Here is a 23,506-nt window from a genome sequence, read left to right on the forward strand (position 1 = left end):
TTTTTTTTTTTTTTTTTTTTTTTTTGGTACCGAGGATTGAACTGGGGTCCTTGCGCTTGCAAGGCAGGCCACCAAACCGCTGAGCTAAATCCCCGACCCATGATAGAATGGTTTTACCATAGTCAGAGGACCTGTTCAAGATGGACAAAAAGTTTTCCCATAATTTTAAGGGACATTAAAAATATTAGGAATTCATTGTAAATAATCTACAGTGAAATATTTACCATATTAAGTATTTAAAAGTTTATTCCAGGGATCAGCAAGCTTCTGTGAAGGGACAGATGATAAATATTTCAGGCTCTGTTAACCAACTCGGCTTTAGTCACAATGTCTCAAGTCTTGTTATAGCATAAAAACACCTGCAGATGATGTATAGTGAATAAACATGGCTGTGCTCCCAGAAAACCTTATTTTACAGGCAGCAGATAGAATTTGCCCCCCAGCCTGTAGTTTGTGGACCTCTGGTTTATATGGAATTATGCTATAAATAAGCTAAAATATACTGCTAAAATTATTAGTAACTGTTTGTGTATTTTGAACTTTCTGCATTGTAAATATTGGCTGAACATTGTAATACTGATCGAATGCAATTTTGGAATGTAAATAATAGTGCCCAAGGGCCTGAAATTTAAAAAAATTTTCTTATATTTCTCTTTTAGGTTACATTTTGAGTATTCCGTCCTCTTAACTCTCACTGTGCTCATCTCATTCTCATTATTTTGTAAACAGTGTTTTCATTTGCCAGCATAGAAAATCTTTCTAAAATGAAAGCACAATGCCATCCATATCAGGTGGTTTTACAAGGGAGACCATGATTGTACTACTTTGATAATGACAGAAAATTGTTGAACTAAAGTTACCACTGTATGTAATGTTAGGATTATAAATAATAAAACTCTTGGTTATTTTTATCCCAGCAAAGTAATGAATTCCTGAGGAATAATTAACTAATGGTCAGGGTTTGAGAAATTTATTTACAATATGAAGTGCCTTTAAAATTATAAATGTCTATTTAGTTATTTATACACAATCTCAGCGTGAAGTTAATGGTGCAAATATAATGTCCATAAAGGTCTCTTCAAACCAGGAGGTTTCTCACCTGTTCCTTGACCCAGCTGTAAATGAGTATTTTTATTCATGAGCGTGAAACAATTCTTGCCATGAAATTTCTCTATCTTAATCATTAAAAATATTGATGCAGGAACTGTTAATTTTTAAATTACATACATCAATTTCTTTAGTTTTTACTTAGCTAGTTCTTAAGTGCCCTTGAGAATGGAAGGGAGAGATAAATGGCCTACAAATCCTAAGACTTATATCCACTATCTTAAAGTATGTAAGGGTTAATTGTTCATTAAAATATTAAAAAATATTTTAAGGGCTCATTGTTTTCTTTTGGGGATACCTGTAGGTTAATGAAATATCCCCTCAGGTTCTTCATTAGAAAAGCATACCTGTCACTTAGTGTTATATATTACTTAATGAAATATAGTCTGAAGAAACAGTTACTGTGTTACTGTACATCTTACTAATAAGTAGAAAATGGAAGCAAAATGTCTTTTAGCAGATTAGGTGTTCACATAGAAAAGAGACTTTAGTTGTGAGTTGTTTCAAGACAGACTTCAAGATGATGATGTCATTTCATTTGAGGAAACTTGAAAGGCGATGCTCTTGACAGAGATGGCTGTGGAACAACATCCATTCAGAGAACCAACAACTGAGCATTGGTGTCTTCAGGAAGCAACACTGACCGGTGTGGCTAGAATGAAGAGCATATTTAAGGGAGTAGTGTTAGATAAAACTGAAAAGAAAGCCAAAGTTGTAGCTCAGAAAGTTGGATGGATACTTTGCAGTTCCTATGAACCCACTGTTAATTGTGTGAAGACTTTTGTCTGTTCTGAATTACAGCTTTCCATCCAAAGTTATGTGGGCAAGGCAGACTGGGGAAATTAGTCACTATTTAGCGAAGCAAGTAGTAACATCCATTGTTAGTGGGTATCAAAATCAGTGGAACTCTTTTGGAAAGCAATTTGATAAAGATTATCAAGAATATTAGTTTCGTCTGGGGACTTAGCTCAGTGGTTCCTCCACCTGCCTTGCAAGCGCAAGGACCCACATTTGATCCCCAGTGCCAAAAAATAAAAAGAATATTAGTTTCAAAAGTACACTTTGAGTAAAAAGAAAGAAAATCCTATTTCTAATCTGTCATGAAGCAGTAAAATAAGGTCGCAAGGTCGCACTGTGCGAGTGTAATTTAGAAAAAAAAATCAGTTGCTTTCCTATATTACATCAGTGAAAAGTGGAATTTGAAATTAAAACAATTATATACTAGCAAAAAATGAAATATTCAGGCATAGATCTAACAAAATGGGTAAAGTTCTGTATGAAGAAGACTACAAGACTGATGAAAGAAATCAAAGAAGGACTAAACCAATAGGTGTTCTATGTTCATGGTTAGGAAAACTTAGTATTGTCACAATGTTGATTCTTCTTGTATTGATCTGTAGATTCAATGCAATCCCAATCAAAATACAACAAGTTGTTTGTGAATATCAATAAACTGATTCCTAACTTTTTATGGAAAGAAAGAAGACTCAGAATTGCTCACACAATACTGAATAAGAACAAAGACAAGTTTCACACCACCTGACTTCGAGATTTCCTGTAAAACTACAGAAATCAAGAAGGATGAAATAGACAAATACAAAATGGTAAAGAATAGGAAACCTAGAAATAGACACACAGCAGTACAGCAGTTTGATAAATAAGCAAAGCTAATGCAGGGAGGGAAAATAGTTTTTTCAACAAGTGATGCTGGAACAACTGGATATCTAGCTATCTTTGTATCTATCTTATCTATTTATCTTTGTTCATTCAAAAGGAATCACAAACCTAAAGGTAAAATGCAAAAATTATAGGATTCCTACAATGTAACAGGGCAAAAAAATCTAGGTGGCCTTGAATATAGCCATGATTCTTTAAAGATATCACATCAAAGGCATAATCCATGAAGAAATTGATAAGCTGAATTTCCTTAAAATGAAAACTTCTCTATCATAGTCACTGTCAAGATAATAAGAAGAGAAGCCAAAGACTGGGAGGAAATATTACAAAAGGCATATATGGTAAAGGGCTGTTGTCCAAAATATACAAAAACTTTTAAAACTCAAGAAAAACTAACAGCCTGATTTGAAAAATGGGAAAAGACCCAAACAGATACTTCACCAAAGAACATAAATGTATGGCAAGTGGATGTTTGAAAAGATGTTCAACATCATATATGTCACGGGGTAACTAGAAGTTAAAACAATCGAGACATCACTACTCACCTATTAGAATGACCAAAACCCAGAACACTGACAACAACAAATGCCAACGAGGATGTGGAGCAACCAGAACTCTCACTTATTGCTAATGGGAAGCTACTTTGCAAGATAAGTAGTAGATTGTTATAAAACTAAACATATTCTTACTGTGTGAGCCAGTGGATATGGTTTTTCATATTTACCCACAGTGGTTGAAAACTTACACCACACAAAAATCTGCACATGGAATTTTATAGCTGAGAGGGAGTTTGCATGCCCTTTCGGGTGTCCCTTCCCAATTAGGCCACTCACGCACCGAGAGGTCCGGCAGGAGATCTTTATTGTAGGGAGGCGAGCAGGAGGCAGAAAGGCAGAGAAAGAGAGAGAGAGGAGGAAGAAGAAGCAGAAGGAGAGAGAAGAACAAAGAAAGGAAGGTCCTTTTATCACTTTTGGGGTGGGCTATTGCTTATTTATGAGGAGTGAGCTACTTTTAACCTATCACAGGCCAGATTGCTTTTATGGGCCCAGTCCTGCAGACACAGGTTTCAACTTTCCTGGACCACTGTGGCCTTGGAGGGGAGGAAAATCAGAGACAAGGGCATGAGGTCATTTTAGGAGCCAAGATGTACCAGGAGAATGCAGCCTGTGAGGCGGCGTCACAGCATACTTTAACATGATCAATTCCCTAACAATAGCAGCTTTATAACTGCCAAAATTTGGAAGCAGACAAGATGTCCTTTAAGTAGTGAATGAATAAACTGAAGTACATCCAGACAATGAATTCCATGCCACAAAGAAATGATCTAACAGGCTACAGAAAGACATGGAAGAACATGTAAAAGTAAAAGTTAGCAATCTGGAAAAAGTACGTATGTGTTACCCAATTATAAAACATTTTGAAAAGGTAAAATCTTGGAGACAATAATAGAATCAGTGCTTGGCAGGGATTGGGAGAAAGATGGGATGAGTCGGTGGGGAGAATGAAAATACCCCTTTATATTACTGTATAATAAGGGGCATATGTCATTGTATGTATGTTTAAACTCAGAATGTAAACACCAAGAGTGAACTTGGAGCGATCATTGTGTTTTAATGCGGGCTCGTCAGTAGTGGTAAATGCACTGCTCTGGGGAGGTGTGGATTGCATAGAGGCTCTGTGTGAGTGGCGACAAGGGGATGTGTAGGCACTCTCTGTACCTTCCTCTCAATTCTGCTGTGAACCTGCAACTGCTTTAAAAAAACAAAATTGAAAACAGTGCTAGAAGCACTACTTGGTTTAATATGGTACCACACAGCACCCCAAACTGAACCTCTATTCTTATCTCACATACCAAATTAACTCAAACTATTAAATTGCTAAAGAGCATATAGAAGAAAGTCTTTGTAACTTTGGAATAGACAAAGATTTCTTCTAACTGTAACAGGAAAATATTAACAGCAGACTATCGAAATTTTAAAATTGAGGCTTTGAATTAGAGCAATAAAAACTAAAAGTCAGGACATGGATTGGGAGCAAATATTTATAATACATATACCTGAGAAGAAACTAGTATTCAAAATATACAAATAAGTTGTTTAATTAGGCAACCAATTTTAAAACAGAAGCTCTGAATATGAGCACAAAAGAAGATAGACATCTTAAGTGCAGTTTTAACTGAAGAATTCTTAACATCAGTAATCATTAGAGAAATACAGACTAATAACAATGAGAAGGAAATGCACATAAAGAGATCCCACTTGACACCTACAAGAATGCCTACAATTGAAAAGGTTCCCAATATCAAGCAGGTGATGAGAAGTGCTCTTCAGAATGCTGCTGGAAGTGCAGAAAAAAAGGTGGGGGAAAGACAGGAAAGGAGGAAGGAAAGAGCACTTTGGCAGTGTCTTCTGAAGATAAGTATGCACTTACTCTGTGATCAAGCAGCTCTACACGTAGGCTTTTACTGAAGAGAATTAAAATATACCCCCGCACAGACATGCACATGGACACTCATAGCAGCTTGTTTATAATAATCAAAAACTGGAAAAATATAAATGTCTATCGGTGAACATTATAGATAAACAATATCAGAAATAAAAAGGAATAAAGTACAGCTATGCTCAGTGTGGATGAGTCTTAAGGAATCATGCTGATCATATGAAAGCAGCCAGACAAAAAAGTATTCAAGGCTTCCATTCATGTAAAATTGTAGAAAATGCAAGCTAATCTACAGTGATTGAGGGCAAATCAGTTGTTTAGAGAGGGAGAAAGTGGGAGAAAGGGGGGATTGCAGTGGACATGAGGTGATGCTGGGTTGTGATGGGTGTGTTCACATCTTACTTTGGCAGTGGTTTCATGGGGCTGTGTAGATTCCTAAACCTTAACTTTGTGCCGTTATTGTATGTAATTATGCCTTCATAAAATCGAGTTAAAAAGTGAAAAAATCAGCTACACTAGCCCTTTCCTCTCTTAGCCTCATTCCCAGTTTGTTCTGTATGTCTGTTCCTTCAGATGATTCATTCCGAACTCGAAGTGCCAGCAGTGCTCCAGCCTCCTTTTCTCTCAATTCCTCCATACCCAGTACCTCCCGTGGGACAGTTAACCCAACAGATCCAGACAACAGCGGAAGTAAAGACTCACAACCCCGGAAGGCCACCTTGTGAGTCACTGAGTGGTAACTACACAGAGTGTTTGTCCTCCTCTTTCCTGAGTGCACTTGCCCTCCCATGTACATACTTTCCAAGGACTAGAACATGTTTCTGATAAGCCCAAGGGGATTTTATCGCATGAGATTTTGTTAGGCTAGAGAGTATAAGATGTTTTATATGTCTACGGCAAATTACTGAAACCTTAGGGAATCAACAAAAAAGCATTTAATAAATTGCTTCAGCTAATATCTTGAGATTTTCCCCCTATGGAATGTTTGCACTCCTTGATCTCTAAGACACTGGGATAGTTACAACCCTTTGAACACCTAGCTATAATATCTCATTGCTGCATGCTCAGAAAGAGGGGTGTGGCGGATGTTACTTAATGAAAGCTCACTGCATCACAGAACCCAGAATTGTGGGCTCAGTAAACTGGACACGTAAACTGTACCTGTGCCTTAAAGTTGAAGTTCTGTCTTCCTTTTCACCACAGTTCCTTTTTATATGCAAGTTGGATGTTGTTTGAATGGCCAAAATCTTTATTTCTTTTAGCTTAAACATTAAAGAGGGTAGTATCATGGAAACTAAGGAAGAGACCATACCAAGGTGTAAATGATTCAGCCAGGATACTCAAACTGCAGTTATAGGCTTGTACTTTCACTCGAACACCTGAGCCTTCTGATTAGAACAGAATTTAAGTAAAATTCAGATTTCATTCCAAATACGTTTCACTAAATTCAGAAACATTTTCCAGTAAAGTTTCTCAATTGCATCTTTTTCTGCAGAAACTTCATGTTGGAGGCCCTATAAGGAGTGGAGCGATATATTATAATCAATTCTAAATTGTAACTGTCCATTAGGTGTATAAAACTACAGATGCGTATACCTAACTTCCTTCAAAAGTTAGAAATAAATTTATTGAATGGGGCTGCAGGAAAGAGCAGATGTATATACTACAAAGAAGAAATAATAGCAGGAAAAAATAATGATATTACAGATGAGTAGTGTCAGTATGGGATCGCTTTACTGCAGAGAATGCTGGTTCCCAGGGTAGTTAATGCCCTGGTGATTACACTGGAGGTTTCATTCCGGAGTCACTGGTGGAGAGGTGGGGCACGGTGACTTTCTGTAGAGCCCAGCTGGAGCCACATCTGCCCCAGCTGCTGAGCGTGGGGCACAGCCCTGCCCTGCTCGGCCTCCCCACCTGCTCTGTGAAATGCAGGGCTGACTCGTGGTCTTCTCAGGGACCTTTCAGTCCGGCAGCCCGAGATCCCGCCTCTAGCGACTCCAGGCTGCCACTCTGGGAGAGCTGCCCTGACCACTCTCGTGGAGCAGCCACGCAGCCACATCGCGGGTGTTGATGTTCTCTTCACTTACTCCTCCATGGGTTATGGCAGCTTTTAAAAACCACTGAGGCCTAATATACTCAGGACAGCTCTCCTTTATTCAGATTCCTTCATTGGTTCTTTCCTTGTTGTGTGTGTTCTTCCCTTGTGTAGACTGAATTTTCTCTTATGTGAGTGCTGGTTACAAAAACCTGCTATCCACAGTGCTTTCCTCCTGTGTGGGCTGGGCAGGGCCTGCTTCCCCCTGAGCCCCTGGCTCCAGGAGCTCCAACCACAGCTGAGTTGGGTGCTGACTGATTCCTAAATTTTTTTTGGGGGGGGGTTGTATCTGTTTTGTTGTGTTTTGTTTTTACAAGAAGTATTGTCCACAATTCAGAGCTATGCCTTACCCAAATGAAAATGTCATTTTTATTTAAAATATGCCTATGAAGCGATGTAGAAAGAATTATTTCAATTTTTGCTTCCGAAAAAAATGACATGTAATTCACTCCCCAACATTACAGAATGACACATCTGGTAATTAGAAGAAGCTGTGACTGAAAAGAAGGGGGGTATACACTGTCTTACATTTACAAGGCCCTGAAATTGATATATTTAGGCCTGTATAATTTCCATTATGGTTATACGATGTTTACAGTGCAGTAAAATATGAATTAAACTGTGTGTTAGGTGCACATGTGATTTTTTTTTTTGATAGTTAATGGTAATTCGGAGTAACTTTTTTTGGGGGGGGGTACCGGGGATCGACCAGGACCTTGCACTTGTGAAGCAGGTACAGGGTCACTGAGCTAAATCCCCAGCCCCGACCATGCGTAATTTTTAATGTGCGCTTTTTTCTCTTAGAATTTTATTAGGTTTATTCAAAGTAGCTTATCTGTGTCTTTATCTACTTTGTGAGCATTATATGGATAAAATGGCTCATGTCTTTTTCTCTTCCCCACCCTCTTCCTTCAGGAAATCCAGAAAATCCAACCCTTAAATCAACTGTTGAAGGAGACAAAGCAAAGACACCGGGATGAACGTGGCTGGTGGACGAAAACTAAAGCGGTGGCTGGGCTTTATTTCTTTTTTTTTTAATTTTTGTTTGTTTTAATGAATGGAGAAAGAGACACAATGGCAACTTATGTTAAACTTGACCATATTTGAAATTAAATTCCCTAAGAGGTATAGTATATATTTCTTACATCATAATGTGGTTACGGAATTCCAGTGTTACAGTGCATTGTAATGAAAACAAGTTCAGTTGTGTGCTTTAACTATGGCTGCAAAACCAACAAGCCTGGTTTTACTTGCCCAGGAAGCCAGTGGTTTCACCGTGTTTAGCAATTGTGTGACAGTCCACAAGGGTTGAAACTGTCCTTGTGGGGCTCCACAGGAGCAGGGATTTGTGGGGTAAGGAAGAGACCACCTAGCTCTCCACACCTAGCTGCAGAGTCAAACTGAGCACCTGTCACAGTTTTGTGAGCCCTGTGAGGGCACAGGATGTCCTCCGTGGACATTCCCAAATTTAGATTTGACGATTAAAATTCTGCCAGGATGTCTGATAACTTTGAGCTGCACATACCTTAAAAATTATAGGTGGATGATTTTCTTTATTTCCTAGAAGAATTTCTTTTATAAATACTTTGTTTACATTTTAGAATGTACTTGTCTTAATTTAAAATGATGAATCTAGTTTGAATCAGCTGTTATTCCAAGCTATCATGCTTCAGCTGTGTCAACAGCATTTATTTGTACCAATGCTAAGATTTCCATCAAAATTTGCCTGTGGAACATACACAGTTCTTAATTTTAAAATGTCAGTTCTTAAGATATACTGTATGAAGCTATTGTCAGCTTCTCTGTTTCCAAATGCAATCAGCATATAATTATGTTGATATTAGAAAATATTTGTTTTTTTAAATATATTGATGTATGATAAAGATGATCTAATTTGTGAATGCTTATGCGTGTGTGGTTACTTTTTATAATGTGAAATGGATAATGAATTTACTCAAAATAAACATAGGTTAATGAGATGCCTGTATTTGTGAAAAAAAGTTTTAAATACTTTTCTCAAATTTTAATTCTTTAATTAAAGAGCAAGACGGCTCATTCTTAAGTAATGAATAAGAGAAGCACAGTGATCTCAACTATAAACTACTCAGGGGATGATTACTTGGTAAAAGACTTCTTCAGGTCATCAGTTTCCCCTTTTCTTTCCACCTGGCCTCTTTCGGGCAGTGCGTGTACAGTGATTCATAATATCCTGACTGAGAGGACAATCAGGTAAATAGAATTGTTCGACTACTCATTTTAACAGTAGTTAAAAATCCAGTAGATATGAGAAACTTGCCATTTCTGGTTAAAGAAATTCAGCATAGTTTCTGTGTATTTCACTTAGCAATTTTTATTGCTGTCATCTTCTACCAGTCTCAATAATATGGACTTGACTGCATTGTGTTCTGGAGAATGTGTGGTGTGCAGTGGGACAGCAAAGCCCATCTGTTGTTCCATAGTCAGCACCGGCTCTTATTTTAAATAAAATGGAGAATTTCAATTTAATTGTTAAAATACGTACCAAAGTTATAAGTTTTTGTTTTCCCATTATGAATATGAGAAAAGGAAAGTTGTGTGAAAGGAAAAACACTACTAGTAGAGTTAAGAAATATAGAGAGAAGTCAGTTGCATTCTTACAGCTAGTCATTAAATTCTTAGTTCAACAGTTAATCAGATTACTTTTGGACAAGTTGATTTTTTTTCTCACAAACATAACCTCTAAAATTTTTGAAATGTTTGTTAAAATGATATTTCCAAGGACAGATATCAGCAATCAAAAATGGTGACAGTTATGACTATCCTCATGTACCCCAGAAACAAGACTGATATTCTTCTGAGAATTCTGTTTAACAGCCTCTCGTGTAGATTCTTGTCGATTCATGTCGGTAACTAGAGGCAGACAAGGCCATCTGAGGCTGAAAAGAACTGACCTTTCCATGACCAAGCGTGACTGTGTTCATTTCAGAGCATTGTGTTCTCATAGACCAGTGATGGCGAACCTTTTAGAGCTTTCAATGATACAAACAGCCCACTGCAGCACACACGCCATAGGTTTACCACCACTATTGTAGATTTTTCTTTTCTAGATTGCATCTGTTAGAAGTGAGAACAGTGCTGGAACCCTGTTCTTCTCTCTACATTTCCCACAGACAAATCTGGTTGACTGGACCTAGGTCATATAGGATGCCAGTTTAAGTTAGTCTTCTTCCATTGTTTCTCTCTCTCTAGGCTCTAGAATTTCCTGCCTGTCAAAAATGTCAATTAGTACTCTGGGATGGACTACAGGAATGAATTCATGCCCACATATGGGGATGGTGAAGTCAGTGTTTAGGCTGCCTGTTAGTATTACCACCTATTCCCATTGCTTTGATTTTAGTAATCGAGGCAATAAGTACGTTTTAGCATAAGTATATCTAAGCACTAGCACAGATAGAAATCCAATTATGCATTTAGTGAACACAGCTGACAGTCTAAGATTTGTAAACTTTATTTAGGATTCTCTGGCTTGACCGTCCTAAAGTGGTGCCTTGTTTCCATGCCAGAAAATGGCTGACACAGCCCCACAGGCATTGCTGTTCTCCTTTTGCCCTTGGGTTGGAGTCCATGCTTATATTCTGTTTAACCATGGTGGACAGCTCTGAAATAAACACTGTGGAGCAGGATCCCAGCACATTTTCCAGGGCGGGAAGGAAGATGAACAGGGTGTGGGGGTTAGACACGGAGGCCAGACCTCTGGTGCACCGGGGCCGCACTGGGAGACCTTGGTCTTCCTTCCACTGAGATAGAGGTTTGATTTATCCATCAGGTGAAGTAGGCACGGTGCCTGAGGCAGTCATGGTGAAACTTTTGGAGACTGAGTGCCCAGACTGCACCTCAAAACCCACTTACTTATCGCAAAGTGCCAACCCTGTAACTACATCTGAATACTGAGGTTTTTAGTTTAGGAAAAACAGATGTTACCTGAGGCACGGCCGCTGGGGTAAATTGGCTCACATATCCACAGAGAGGCTCTGCCTGCCCGCTGCAGCACGCGTGCCATAGCTTTGTCATCCCTGGCCTAAGGTCACCACGCCTCTAAGGGCTGAGGAAGAGGTTTTATTTCTAGCAGAAAGCAAGACACATAGTTTGCATTGTTAGAAGGGTGAATAACCCAGAATATATTCGTCCTGACACCAATGAAGTTATGTATGAATAATGTAAATAGTATAAATGTATATATAAATACTACAAATCGTATATGTGCTAAATCTATATACACACACGTGTGTGTGTGTGTGTGTGTGTGTGTGTGTGTGTATGCCTAGTGCCTTCGAAAGTCACAGTGTGATCCAATTTCTGGGCCTCTTATTCTTTTCTTTGTAAAATGAAAGCATTTAACTGGATGATCTTTGGTGAAGCACAGAGTCAAATAAACATCATTGAGTTAGACACTGATCAGCACTGGTTATGGCAGTTTTCTCTAACTTTGGTCAGCACGGAATATTCTGTAACAGACTGAAGTGAAATGCTTACTTTCCATCACAGAGAAGTGGACAGAGAAGCATGGCTCAAGGAGGTTGCTTGCCCTACCCTCAAAGGCTTCCTTGTGGAATTGGGTGCCAGTCTACTATGTGTCGAGTACAGATGTGTGAGCGAGATATGAGAGAGGAGAGGTCCTCCACCTAGGTAGGCTTCCGGCACTTAACTAAGGCTCTTAGGACCAGGTTTAAATGCCAGACAGATTGCACAGACATCTCCTGTAAATGAGTGTCAGTTTAATATGTGTGTTAATTTGAGAACAGCCCATAGCAGCTAAGGACAGCAGGGATGTGCCTTTCCTCGGCCACCTGGCAGGATGACCCATGTGGGTGCAGACGCCTCCACCTCAGCCAGCACCTGATGTCACACTGAGTGCTCTTGCATGTCCTGAGTCACAGGACAGTCGGGTTGACCACCCTGCCCAGAAACAGGAGCATCCTGGAGGTTTCCTCATAGATCATGAAGTGAAATGGCCGGTCTACTCTGATGACGGGAGGCATGGAGTAAGCAATCATTTCTGACAGGGTTCCCGCCACTGCCTCTGTTCCTTTTTCATCAACTTCGATCACTGATTGTTGTAAAACCTAGGAGAGGGAATAATTGGAAGACCGTGTGTGTGGTGGTAGGGATTGAGAAGTTAATCAAGCCCTTGAAATGCTCCCCATCTGGCCATGCTCCTGGGGTTTAGTGGTGCAGGGCCCATCTGTGTGAGGAGTCATGGTTGCTCCAGCGGGTGTGAGAATGTGAAACCACCTAGGAGACCTTAGGAACACAGTGTGAAGTGTGGAATATGTGAAATGCATTCTGCACTTGGGGACACAAACACTCTGGCAGGACATTTATGCATAAAAGTACAGTGGGCCTCAAGTTATGACTGGTCTGACATACAAACAACATGAATTATGACTGGAATTTTAGTTTTAAGTTACGACCCAAATTCCAGCTGCTTGTGCTTCCACATGGTCTCAGATATAGATTTAACCCTGAAAGAGCTCTGGAAGGAACGTCACCACATCCTTTCCTGTGAGTGGTTAACTGAGAAATCCTGGTCCAGTGTCTCTCTGAGGACCCTGAGATCTGCCTGAGTACAGGAGAAAGGCTTTGAAGGCTGTGTAGAGGAGCCTGGGCCTTAAATTGACCAATTGAGTTACAACCAGCCCTCGAGAACAAATTGAGTTCATAAGTCAAGAGTCCACTACATCTAATATTTATTGAACATGTACATGTACTACTAATTTCTAATCTGAGCTCCTGTTTTGAGCTTCTGAGGTTGCCTGAGTCCTTTGACCTTTATTTTGGCAGGTAGGGTGAGGGCAGGGCATGGTTAATCTTGTGGGGCAGCTCCCCAGAACCTGGTGCTGCTCTGAGGCATTGATTACAGCAAGCCACAGGGCCCCTGAAATCTTCCTGAACCCTGGTTACCCATACTCAGGTTGCTTGCCTGTTCTGGGGGTCCTATGTCCAGGAACCTAGTGTCATGTGAATGATAAACCTTTATAATTATTGTAAGAGGAGATCATGAAAACATCACCATAATGACACCTAGAAATTTTCCGATTTTCTGGGATTAAAAATGTGTTCCTCAGAGCAAATACAGGAAGAAGATTTAGTGGTTTATAATTGAAAGCTCATGATGATGCTTTTTAAAACCACAGTACATTTCTTAGTTTTCCTTATTTTCACAGTAGAGACTCAGGAGTGGGTCTGCAGGACTGTAGTTTATCTAGCCTTCCCTGAGATGGGAAGGCCTGGAGCCAGGCCCTGGTTAACCTCCTGGCTCCTGCTCAAGGGGACATCACTTTGAATCTCTCTTGGAACTGAAAATTCCAGCTGCATGGGAAAGTAGACACTGCATCTCATGGCCATGGAAGGACGTGGTGAGGTGTGGCTGCCATGTGGAGGTGTGGAACTGTTTGCTTGGACTGGAGGGAGGGCAGAGGGGAGTTACTGCTGCTGGCCATGGTGAACACAGGCCATGAAGGACAGCTAGTTCCTTCAGTCCCGAGCTGCTGAGAGAACAGGGGCTTCCCTCTGAACCAAGAGAGCGTCTTTTGAGAAATACTGATTAGCTGGGGGAACTCACTGGAGAAGCTGACTGAACTTGTTCTTAGTAGTTTTTCAGATAGAACAAAAAGGGACCAAAAAGCATGAGTTAGGGAGAAGTTATAGGTCAAGATTTTTTGTTTTAAATTGGACATTTGTGGATGGGGCTGCTTCTCAAAGAAGGGAGGAATTCCTGTCACTTAACGCATGGAAAAGAGAGACTGGGTGCTCTTCTCAATTCTTGAGATCTCACAGTGTGAGTCTACAGGGGTAACTGGAGAGAGGATGTCAGCAAGAGGTAGGAGGGGAGGCCACATGGTTTCTGGGGATTTCTTTCATGAGCTTTTGCAGTGTAACATGATGATGAGGCTGTAAACCACGCCCAATTCCAGGATAGATTTCTCTTTGAGCATTAGGAAAAGGCTCTGCCCAAGAGTAATCAGTTGAAAAGGTGTTTTAATAATGTGACTTGAAATATTTAAAACACCCAACCTGGGTGCTGTTGCAAGACTTTGAAATTTAAATCTATTTCTCTAGGCATTTTATTAAAATTAGATGGTGGCACTTCCTGCCTAGGATTGGGCACTGGTGAAGACCCAACTTGCCTTGGACACCTGCAGATTTCTTGGAGCAGCTGATAGTCCACTGAGGTCAGCCAAGGGCGAGAAGATTCTTCTGACTCCCATCTGCCTGAGCAGTTCGTGCATCTCATACTTCTGGTCCAGCTTGAACTTGGGAAAGAAAACCTCCATTTTCCTGTGGTACAAACACAGATAATGATGTGATGTGGTCAAAGCCACTGTGTATGAACACCAAAAGGACACATTTTCTTTTCCTTTTGTTTTCCTCCAAGGTTATTTTAGCAAGTCTCCCCCAGTTGACTGTGTCTCACTCACACCTTTCTTTTGTAATGGTCTATCTCAGAGAAAATACATCTGGCTTATCAGATATCATTGCCAGCTTATTTCCCAGCTGATGACTCACCTTTTTAGTCAGGCATGCCATACTTGTCCATTTCTCTATGTTTTAAAAACAACACATACCAACCCAGTAGCTGCTGCCTGCATCCTGCAGGCACCTGGGCTTGGGGGGTGGGTGCTGTTCTCAACTCTGAGATCCCACAGAGTCCCAGTGTCCCAGGATAAAGCCTAAGAGTCTGGGTATGGATGGGCAACAGGGATAAAAGGGACCATTCAACAGGCTTTTCTACCCAGAGTAGCTGTCTTCTGTATTGGAGTCCTCTTTTGAAAATATGATTGGAAAGATGAGTCTCAAAAATTAAAAAAAAAACTATGAAAATGAATTGATACTAAATCTTACAGAAGTCCTAATTTCTTAGCCTATGAAGTATAGCAAAAAATACCGGTACTGATTTTGTAGGGTGGTTCAGAAGAATGATGCATGCTGAGCACCCAGCACTGTGTCTGGTGTGTCCAAGTCCTCAAGGAAGATGAATTACTACTCCCTCATGGTGTCTCTCCATTTTCTCCCTGTCACATAGTTGGGCCAGGCTGTCTGCCTGGAATATGACTGAGGGCATCACATGCCCCGAAGATCAATTTATAAATTAATACAGCTAACTTTTATTGAGAGCTGTTTATGTTTGAGCTCCATTACTAGGCTGAAGATTTCAAGTAAAATGAGAGAAGAATAGGAAGATAAAACTGACAACAGGGGCCCCTAGCTGAACTCAACTCTGTGCTGAATTCTGGGCTGACAGGATTCAGGAGGCACAGCTGTGGGTGGGTTCTGGTCGCAGTTGTCTTCTTCCTTGTACTCCAACAGTTGGGCTGATTTCTCAGAGAACCATGTGAGTATCCACTCCGTGCTTCCCACTCTGTGCAGAACCCCTGCCCAAGCAATCCCACCCCAGATGTATGGCCCCAACCTGGCCTTGCCTTGGCCTCCAATCCAACTGCCTGCCTTCTTGCCATCTCCACTTGGATGTCTGATAGCTGTTCTGATCCAAATGCTCAGACTGAGCTCTTGAATTTCCCCCGACACCTGATTCTCTAGCATTCTTCCCATTCTAGTAAATGAAACATCTGCTCCCAAAGCTGTGCAATCACCTCTGACTAATGGCTTTGTTTCTGTCTTTATCTCTGTGTGTATTTGTGCACATCTTGCCCCCTCGCCGTCCCTCTTTCTTTCTCAGCCTCTCTCTTTCTCCCCACATCCCTCAAAATTCTGTCAACTCTCACTTCCTTGTCATTCAGAATCCCGCCTCCACTGTCACCATCATAGTCCCAGCCTCAGACCGGCTGTCTGGCCCCTCACAGTAGCCTCCCACACAACTGTACTAACAGTCATGGCCTCCTTGTCCCCTAGTGTCTTTCCTCGACCCAGGAACTTGTGCTATCCTTTCATCGGATCATGTTTCACTTCTGCTTGGAACCCTCCCCGTGGCTTCTCATCTCCTTGGGCAAAGCTCGCCTATTCTGGGGCTTGAGAGGGGAGACTGTGAGAGGCTGGGCCCCTGCCCCTCTCTGACTCATCTCCATACACTATGGCCACGCTGGCCACCTTGCCGTCCTCAGACCCCCAGGCACCCTCCATCCCAGAACTTACCATCTCTGATTCCCAGGGATGTGCACGCAGTTCTGACATTCGCTTCCTGTCACCTTGTTAGTGAGGCCTTCCCTGACTTGCCTGACCCTGCTGACACTCCTGTCTCTTCTGGGTTACTGCTAGTCTCCTTTCATCACACTGTACTTTCCAGAAGGGCAGGGACTTGGCTGTTTGACTCACAGATGCACCCAGCATTGTGTAGGTGTCATGGCAGGGGGTCTGGATGAGTACTCGCAGAGTGAACCCATGAGCCAGGCATGAACCCATGAGCCAGGTGGAAGATTTGAGTAGAAAACACCACACGCTGTTCCTGCCCCAGGGGAGCTGAGTGCTTTCTGGGGAGGTGGGCACTGGGGCATGGTGCACTGGCTGAGTGGGAGGAGCCTGTGCAGGCATGGGCACAGTGTGGGTCAGTTATACCTGGTTTTCATGTTTCTGAGCCACGTCTCTACCAGGTCTGTGGTCAGGTAGTCTTCCAGGTCCAGGTGATCTCCCATTTTCTCCATGAGCACCACCAGCATGGTGGCGTTTCCTCGGTAGGGCAGTTGGAGAACGTGACAATGAAAATTTCTATCAAAGGTGGAGGCAAACTTTCCCTCCCTGTACATCATGGGCACCTTCACTGCCCTGTACTTGTCCAAGTGGAAAGTGTCAGCTTCGGTGAGGACAGGGTCGAAGGGAGTCAGCCACTTCCCTGAACGAGAAAGAAGATCTCAGGCGGAAGGCAGCCCCTCCAGTCACAAAGCAGAGAGGGTTCAAACTCCCTTCACCCCAACCAGGAAAGTGTTCCCTCACTGAGTTAGCTTGGATTATAGCTCAGGTAGGTGGGACACATTTCCCAAAGATCAGATTTTCCCAGGGGGAAATCCAGGTCCACCCACCAGCCCTGTGGAATCACAAGGAAGAAAGGAGAGGCTCTTCCCAACCTCTGCTCTCTGAATAAAACTCTTTCTCCCTGGTGGAGGCTCCGGTCTAGAGAAGACTTGAGGCCTCTGCCTGGCCTTATCTGCATGAGGGGCCTCTGGACTCCACCTCATGCAACATACACCCACACAAGAGAACTGTGTGTGACACTGAGTGACAGTGTCTCTGCCCCCGCCCACCCACTGCCTTGCGGGGCTCTGACAGCAGGGCCCCCACAGTGCAGGAGGGACACAGCGTGTCCTCCCTTCAAGGCTGTGGGCTGGTGACTGCAAGGTCGTTTCCGGTCGTGGGGCTCCGAGGGCCTCCCGGTGCCAGCTCTCTGCCCCAGTGAGATCTGTACCATGTCCTGTATCTGGGCTCAGGGTGCCAGGAGACCTTGTTTGTGTCTGGCCTCTGCCATTGATTGTTTGACCCTATCAAGCTAACCTCTCCCACCACCACATTTATCCCTTTTAGGAAGGAGACATTGGTCCCTGCTCTAAACCTGCTGCATCGGCAGTCAGGAAGGCCAAGTGTTGTGTGTGTGCAAAGTCTCAGATGTGCCAAGCACAACCGGGCACTTTGCGCTCATTATCTTACCTAGATGCAGAGCTGCAGGTGGGACTTTCCCTATTTCCTAGATTAAGAATCCAAGGACAGATTCTGTCATCTGCCCCAGGTCACAGAAGCAGAGCATGCAGGAGTGAAGAAGCCCTCCTAACTCTCAGACAAAATGCTCCATTTGGGAATTGTCCTATGCGCTGTTTCCCAAGGATAGAGGGAGCCTCACAGAGGTGCTGCGACACCTGTGAGAACCACAGGCTTTGGCATTAGTAGGGCAGGGCCTCAAATGACCATCTGGCCCCACTCAGCAGTTGTGGAACCTAAGAACACGATCACAGAAAATCCTGTGGCACAATCACGCACGGACCAGAGGAGGGGAAGAGAGAGACAGTGACAGGACCCTTCAGCTTTGGGAGAGCAGAACACCATCAAAGTACCTTTGAATAAGATGTAATCCACAAGAATTAATTTGGTTTCAGGATTAATCTCATCAAAGAGCTTGGGAATTTTCCCCCGAGTCTCTTTGTTAATGTAATAATTCATGAGCCCTCTGGCCTGCGAGGCATTGCGAAAATTTGTAGGCACGAACTCTGTATCGAAATACCTCTTGGATAAATTGCGGAAGGTCTCCTTGACTTCGAAATCCTTGTGAATGAAGGCAAAGCTCCCTTGGGCAAGGCCCAACTCAGGGCTCCTGGAGAAAGTCTCTCGGAGCTGCTTGAAGAGGGCGGGCAGGAGCAGAGGCTGTGTCTCGCTTGGTGCCTGCAGCCAGAGTCTGTGCTCCACCTGGGCTCTGGTCTGCCCTTTGGCCCCCAGCATCAAGCCTGCCATGACCAAGGACACACCAAGTGGAGAGAAGACCACGTTGCCATCGTGCTGCATGGAGATCTTTCGCAGCAGGCTGAACCCAAAGTTTGAAGTCTCGTTGGAGAGCGGCTGCATATGGGCCCTCAGCCAGGCCTCCCCCTTCTCTTCCTCCTCCTCCTCCTCTTCATAAGGGGGACCCTGCATGTGCTCCCAGGTCTGGTTCTGAGGATCCTTGGGCTCCAGAGTCTCCATCCCTGCCTGGGACTCTGAGGAATGGGGACCGAGGGCCCAGCTGGGCACCAGCAGCTCCACCAGCAGGACAGGGAGCAGGAGGCCTAGCACCACCCTCATGTGGCCAGCTGTGGAGGCCAAGGATCCCTCCCTTCAGCAGCAAGACTTCCTGTGCAGGAGAGAGGACAAGACTGTCAATGCCTTATAAATCATCTCTATGTGATGGCACATATCATTCCCATGTCTCACCTCTCCTGTGGGCACAGCCATCTTGTGATTTCAGCCTTGGCCCAAGGGCATGTGGGGACAAGAGGGGCACACTGGCTAACCCCAGGAGGGGACAACCCTTCACAGTTCCCATCTCTGCCAGGCCCCTGGGCAGCTCATGGGCTCTGTCTGACTCCTTTTCCTATACATTCTGCTTCCTCCCAAAAGTACAGGGCAGATCCCCCTCTCTGTGGACAGCAGGCAGGGAAGAGGGTGGGGAAGGGCAGGCATCCTGGTCTCTTCAGGCATTGCCTTTGATGATTTGGGCACGAGGCAGCCTCTCCAAGCTGGGCCATAGGACCCTGGTGTGTGACACATGGGGCTGGGGATTTAAACACCCCTGCAGACAATCAGGCAATGAAAGGGGAAAGTTTCCCCAGCCCCCAATTTGCTGATGAGAACCCACCTCCCATGCACCTCTCCTGTGTACTCCCCCAGGCCCTCCTTCCATTCTTTGCCATCACCTGGGAGCTGCTGGCTTTGCTGCCTAAGCTTCCCACCTGACAGTGACTCTCCAGCCACGTCCTCACTTCCAGCTGTCCCCAACGCTCCACCTTTCCCGTCTGTTTGCACATCCTCAGGCACTAGCCTGGCTCCTGCACCATGCCATTTGCTGTGTTCACACATATTCACACTCGTTCCTGGTTTCAACCACAGCTCTGCATCCCAGAGGCTGGCTGGAAGCCCCAGCTCACTCTCTTCTGGACCATGCTCACTCTTCTCCCCCAGGCTCTCTCTCTTCTGGACCCCAGGCAGGCCAGGGTGGGATGGGACACCCAGGAGAGTGGGTGTGTGGGATACCACAGGCCTCCTGGTAGTTCCCATCCCAGAGACCTCACTCTGACTAGGGACTGGAGGCAAAGCTGTTGACAAAGACAGGCTCCTGCACTTCTCCTTGCTGCAGGGGAATGACTGATGACTGAGTTCTCTTCTGGGCCTGGTACAAAGCCACACCCAGCTCCAGCTCAGGGCACTGCTCCTTGCTTTGCCAGTGGTGCCACAGAGCTCAGAGCTCTGTCCTTGAAGCCTGAATGGTGCTCCCTTACTCAGTAGAGCACTTCTGCTGCATTCTTCCAAAATCTCTGCTTAAGAAATATCTTCCCTCCCTGCACGACAACCCTACACCCACTAGGCTGCTACCAGTGTTGTGTAAGCACCCCCACCTATTACGGTTGCTATAGAATAAATGTCTCTGTTCCTCTGAAATTCTTATACTAAAGACCCCCAACCACTGTCTACATCACTGGGACAAAATACCTGACACCTGCCCGTTAAAAGAGAGGTTAATTTCAGCTCCTATTTTTAGTCCGTAGTTGGCCAAGCCAGGAGGGCTTAGTGGAAGGGTTTGGGCAAAGTAAAGCTGCTCACGGTATAGCAGCCAGGAAGTTAGAGGGGAGAGACACCTCCCCCTTCTAGAAGCCCCACCCGTGAGTGTATGATCTCTTGGGAGACAGCCCAGATCAGAACAGCAAAGCCCTGCTCCCCAAAATGCTGGTGGTAGCAGGTGAGGCCTTCGGGAAGTAATTAGGTGTAGATGAGGTTGAGATGAGCCTTTTCTCTCTCTCTTTCTACAAAGGGCACAGGAAGATGGCAGCCATCTGCAAACTAGGGCGTCAGCCCTCAGCGTAGCCCAACCCTCCTGGCCCTAGACTTCTGGCCTCCAGAACCTTGAGGAGTGTATCAGTTGTTCCAGTCCCCCAGGAACTCTGAGCTAAGAAAATTAAGTTGTAATATTTACCTCTACTTTGTAAATCAAGCCATTGGCACAAACTCCTGAATTAAGAATGACATCTCTCTGTCCTCTGGAAATTGTTCTGGCACAAGAGCTAGATGTCACCCCTTCCAGAAGCTAAGACTCACTTCACTGTTCCTGAAGTGCCCGGTTCAGTCCCTGTCCTGCCTGAGTGGTGCGGCTCTGGCCCCCTGGCTTTGTTCATGCCTGGAGCAGAGCAGGATCCACATGCAGGGCTGTTCCTTGGCCTAAGGCACTAGCAAGTTGAGAGATCACACCTTCCGGTATAGATATGAGCCGTAAGAACCCACCACAGCGCCCCTGAGCCTGGCCCTTCCTCTCCGAGCTTGGGCGGGGGTGGGCTGCCTGCCCGGGCAGTGAGTTGTGATGGATGAGACACTGTGGCTTCTGAGCCCCTTTGCCTGGCCTGCTTTCTGCTGAGGAGCCCTTGTATCTATGACACGCCTCTCACCCATCACAGCTCCTATCACATCTAGGGCTGAGGACTGTGCTGCCCAGCCACCCATGCCTCATCTCAGGAACATCTCTTCTGCCCAGTCTTCCCCTTTAGACACTCCTAGGGTTCCTTGTCATCCTCCACCTCTTACCTTCAGGGGGTCTCAGGGCCTGAGAAGGTCATTCAGAAAAAAGATGAAAGCTTTGCCCTGCAGCCCAAAGCCTTCTGCAAATATTTGTAATTCCAAAGTACATCCCTTGGTGGGAATGTTACTGATTAACACAGTGCTCAGAGATAGTGGAGATTCCGGAAAACCGAAGAGGCTTCCCGCATTCCCCAGCTCCTCCTACAGTGCCCAAAAGAATGGGGCTACACTTCGGGCTTCTGCTTTCTGCTCAGTTCCTTCTGGGAGCTGGGAGGGGGTCTCCCCTGAGTAGCTCTACTTGCTGATCATGTTGAGAGAGAAAGCAACGGTGGACCTCATCGCTGCTTCTTAGCCCTCGATGTTCTGGGCACCAAGTGGGATGTGGGGTGGGCATGAAGATGTTCAAGACTCACTTTTGGGGAGACAGACGGGTCCTAGCTCAGGGTAAATGTTGAGACTGAGCCCTCAAGTAGTCAAGGCTGACGGAGACCCTTTAAGATCCCATTTCTCATACCTATCATACTCTTTTTGTTATAATACATGTTTTTATATGGCCCCTATCTGCAAATAAGGTCCACTGGGCTAGACGAGAATGAAGAACTTGGAAATGAATATTCTTATACCCGTACGTCCAGAGCACAGAACATAAACAAGTATAGGCTCCTCCAAACCCAACAGCCCCACGCTAACCCTCCAAGTCTTCTTTCCAAAGTCTTTCTGATTTTCCATATACAAAAAATATGAGGAAATGTAAGCTACCTGAGATAAAAGGAATATTTCACAATAGAAAATACAGTCTTTTATGCCAGCAGAAGGTTAAAAAAAAAGATAAAATGTAATGTTAAAAAAATGCAATCTTTCAAGTAAAAGCTTAGAGCAAATGGATCTTGGCCAAGGTGAAAAGTGCTACGTCTCCATCCAAACTTGAGGACAAGTGAGGCCCTCACTACGCATAACCAAAAAGGGGCAGTCAGAAATTTCACCCCAAGAAATGCTTTAAAGACTCTTGAGTGTCTTTTGTGTATAGGCACCTTAATTTAAGAAAGCCAAGACCTCATAAGATCATCATTAACAGTCCATTTCATGATCCGATAGGAAAATCAAGATTCAAAGAAACAAAATAGACTCCTATAATATTCATTAATAGAAACTTCAAACTTTTGTCTTCTTCCATCAGAAAGATCCCCAAATGCAAACGAGAAAGACTAAATTCTTCAAAGTGACATAGGTATTCTGGATACAGGTTAATCCAGCCTTCTGATTTGGCACTGGAGGTGATCCATGAACATCTGCATAGAGCTTTTGAGTGGAGGAAAAGGTAATTTTAAGAATGTTTCTATGCCTCTCAAGATGAGACCAAAAACCAGCATGCCAACTCTGAGCCACTTTTGACAATGTTGGGAAGCCAGGGGTTTTCATATTATTTTTATATTTTTGTTCCTTTTTTTAGACATGAAGCAGATCAAGGAGACTGAAAGTGGTCCTGAGGTCTGTGCACCTCCAAAGTTATCTTTTTTTACTTTTTATTTTTGTCGGCACAGAATGATCGCATTCATTGTGAAGAGTTGGTTCATGTGCATGACACATCTTTAATTCTTTTTCATCCTCTTTTTCTCCTCTCCTACCCCTCTTCCTCTATTTTTAGTCCCCTTCCCTTTTGCAAAAGATCTATCTCATTTCTCATTATCTGCCTTGTAGTTTGCGCTTTATTTATGGGCACCTTAAAAGAAAAATAACTCAAGTCCTTGAGTTTTAAACAGCCACTGTGAACCACTCAGCAAAACTAGCAGTGCCCAGCTTGGTGTCAGTACTTTCAGGACTAGAATGGGAAGGGCATAAGCAATCTGCATTCATTCCTGGGTCAGATAGACAGAGGGGGAAGAAATGAAGTCAGTTTCTGTTCACTTTCGTGGTTTCTCTCCCCTTCCCCGCCCTATAGCCTTTTCTTTTCAG

The 23,506-nt window shown here is 43.8% G+C and overlaps 2 protein-coding genes across 8 annotated transcripts in view; one reads left to right on the top strand and one right to left on the bottom strand.

Moving 5' to 3' along the window:
- Positions 1-12,292, top strand: part of Ppp4r4 (protein phosphatase 4 regulatory subunit 4) — a 98,955-nt gene extending 86,663 nt beyond the window's left edge. For 4 of the 7 annotated variants that reach the window (XR_004518332.1, XR_004518335.1, XR_004518336.1 and 1 more), the window contains 3 exons: positions 5,797-5,944; positions 8,234-8,443; positions 9,360-12,292. Coding sequence is in view for 1 of the 7 variants with exons in the window: in XM_010609245.3 (XP_010607547.2) it covers positions 5,797-5,944; positions 8,234-8,258 (173 nt within the window). In the remaining 6 variants the exon portion in view is untranslated. Of the gene's footprint in view, positions 1-5,796; positions 5,945-8,233; positions 9,335-9,359 lie in introns of those variants that run through there. The other 3 variants (XR_004518333.1, XR_004518334.1, XM_010609245.3) reach the window with 3 other exon arrangements.
- On the bottom strand, positions 12,205-21,633 carry Serpina10 (serpin family A member 10). The gene is made up of 5 exons (XM_010609184.2): positions 21,560-21,633; positions 18,352-19,121; positions 16,868-17,141; positions 14,485-14,635; positions 12,205-12,420 (listed from the first exon to the last, which is right to left on the bottom strand). Exons 2-5 carry the CDS (start codon positions 19,070-19,072, stop codon positions 12,229-12,231), a joined length of 1,338 nt encoding a protein of 445 aa, XP_010607486.1. The 5' UTR covers positions 19,073-19,121; positions 21,560-21,633; the 3' UTR covers positions 12,205-12,228.
- Positions 21,634-23,506: the final 1,873 nt, after the last annotated feature.

This window comes from Fukomys damarensis, unplaced genomic scaffold (assembly GCF_012274545.1).
Source record: "Fukomys damarensis isolate Sample0158 unplaced genomic scaffold, DMR_v1.0_HiC HiC_scaffold_21, whole genome shotgun sequence".
NCBI lineage: Eukaryota > Metazoa > Chordata > Mammalia > Rodentia > Bathyergidae > Fukomys > Fukomys damarensis.

Coding starts and splice junctions, on each gene's coding strand:
- Serpina10 (XM_010609184.2), bottom strand. CDS start 19,072: ATGAGGGTGGTGCTAGGCCTCCTGCTCCCTGTCCTGCTGGTGGAGCTG. Junction 17,142..18,351: donor GGATTACATCTTATTCAAAG/GTACTTTGATGG, acceptor TTTCTCGTTCAG/GGAAGTGGCTGACTCCCTTC. Junction 12,421..14,484: donor GAAATCTGCAGGTGTCCAAG/GCAAGTTGGGTC, acceptor TCCCTCTCCTAG/GTTTTACAACAATCAGTGAT.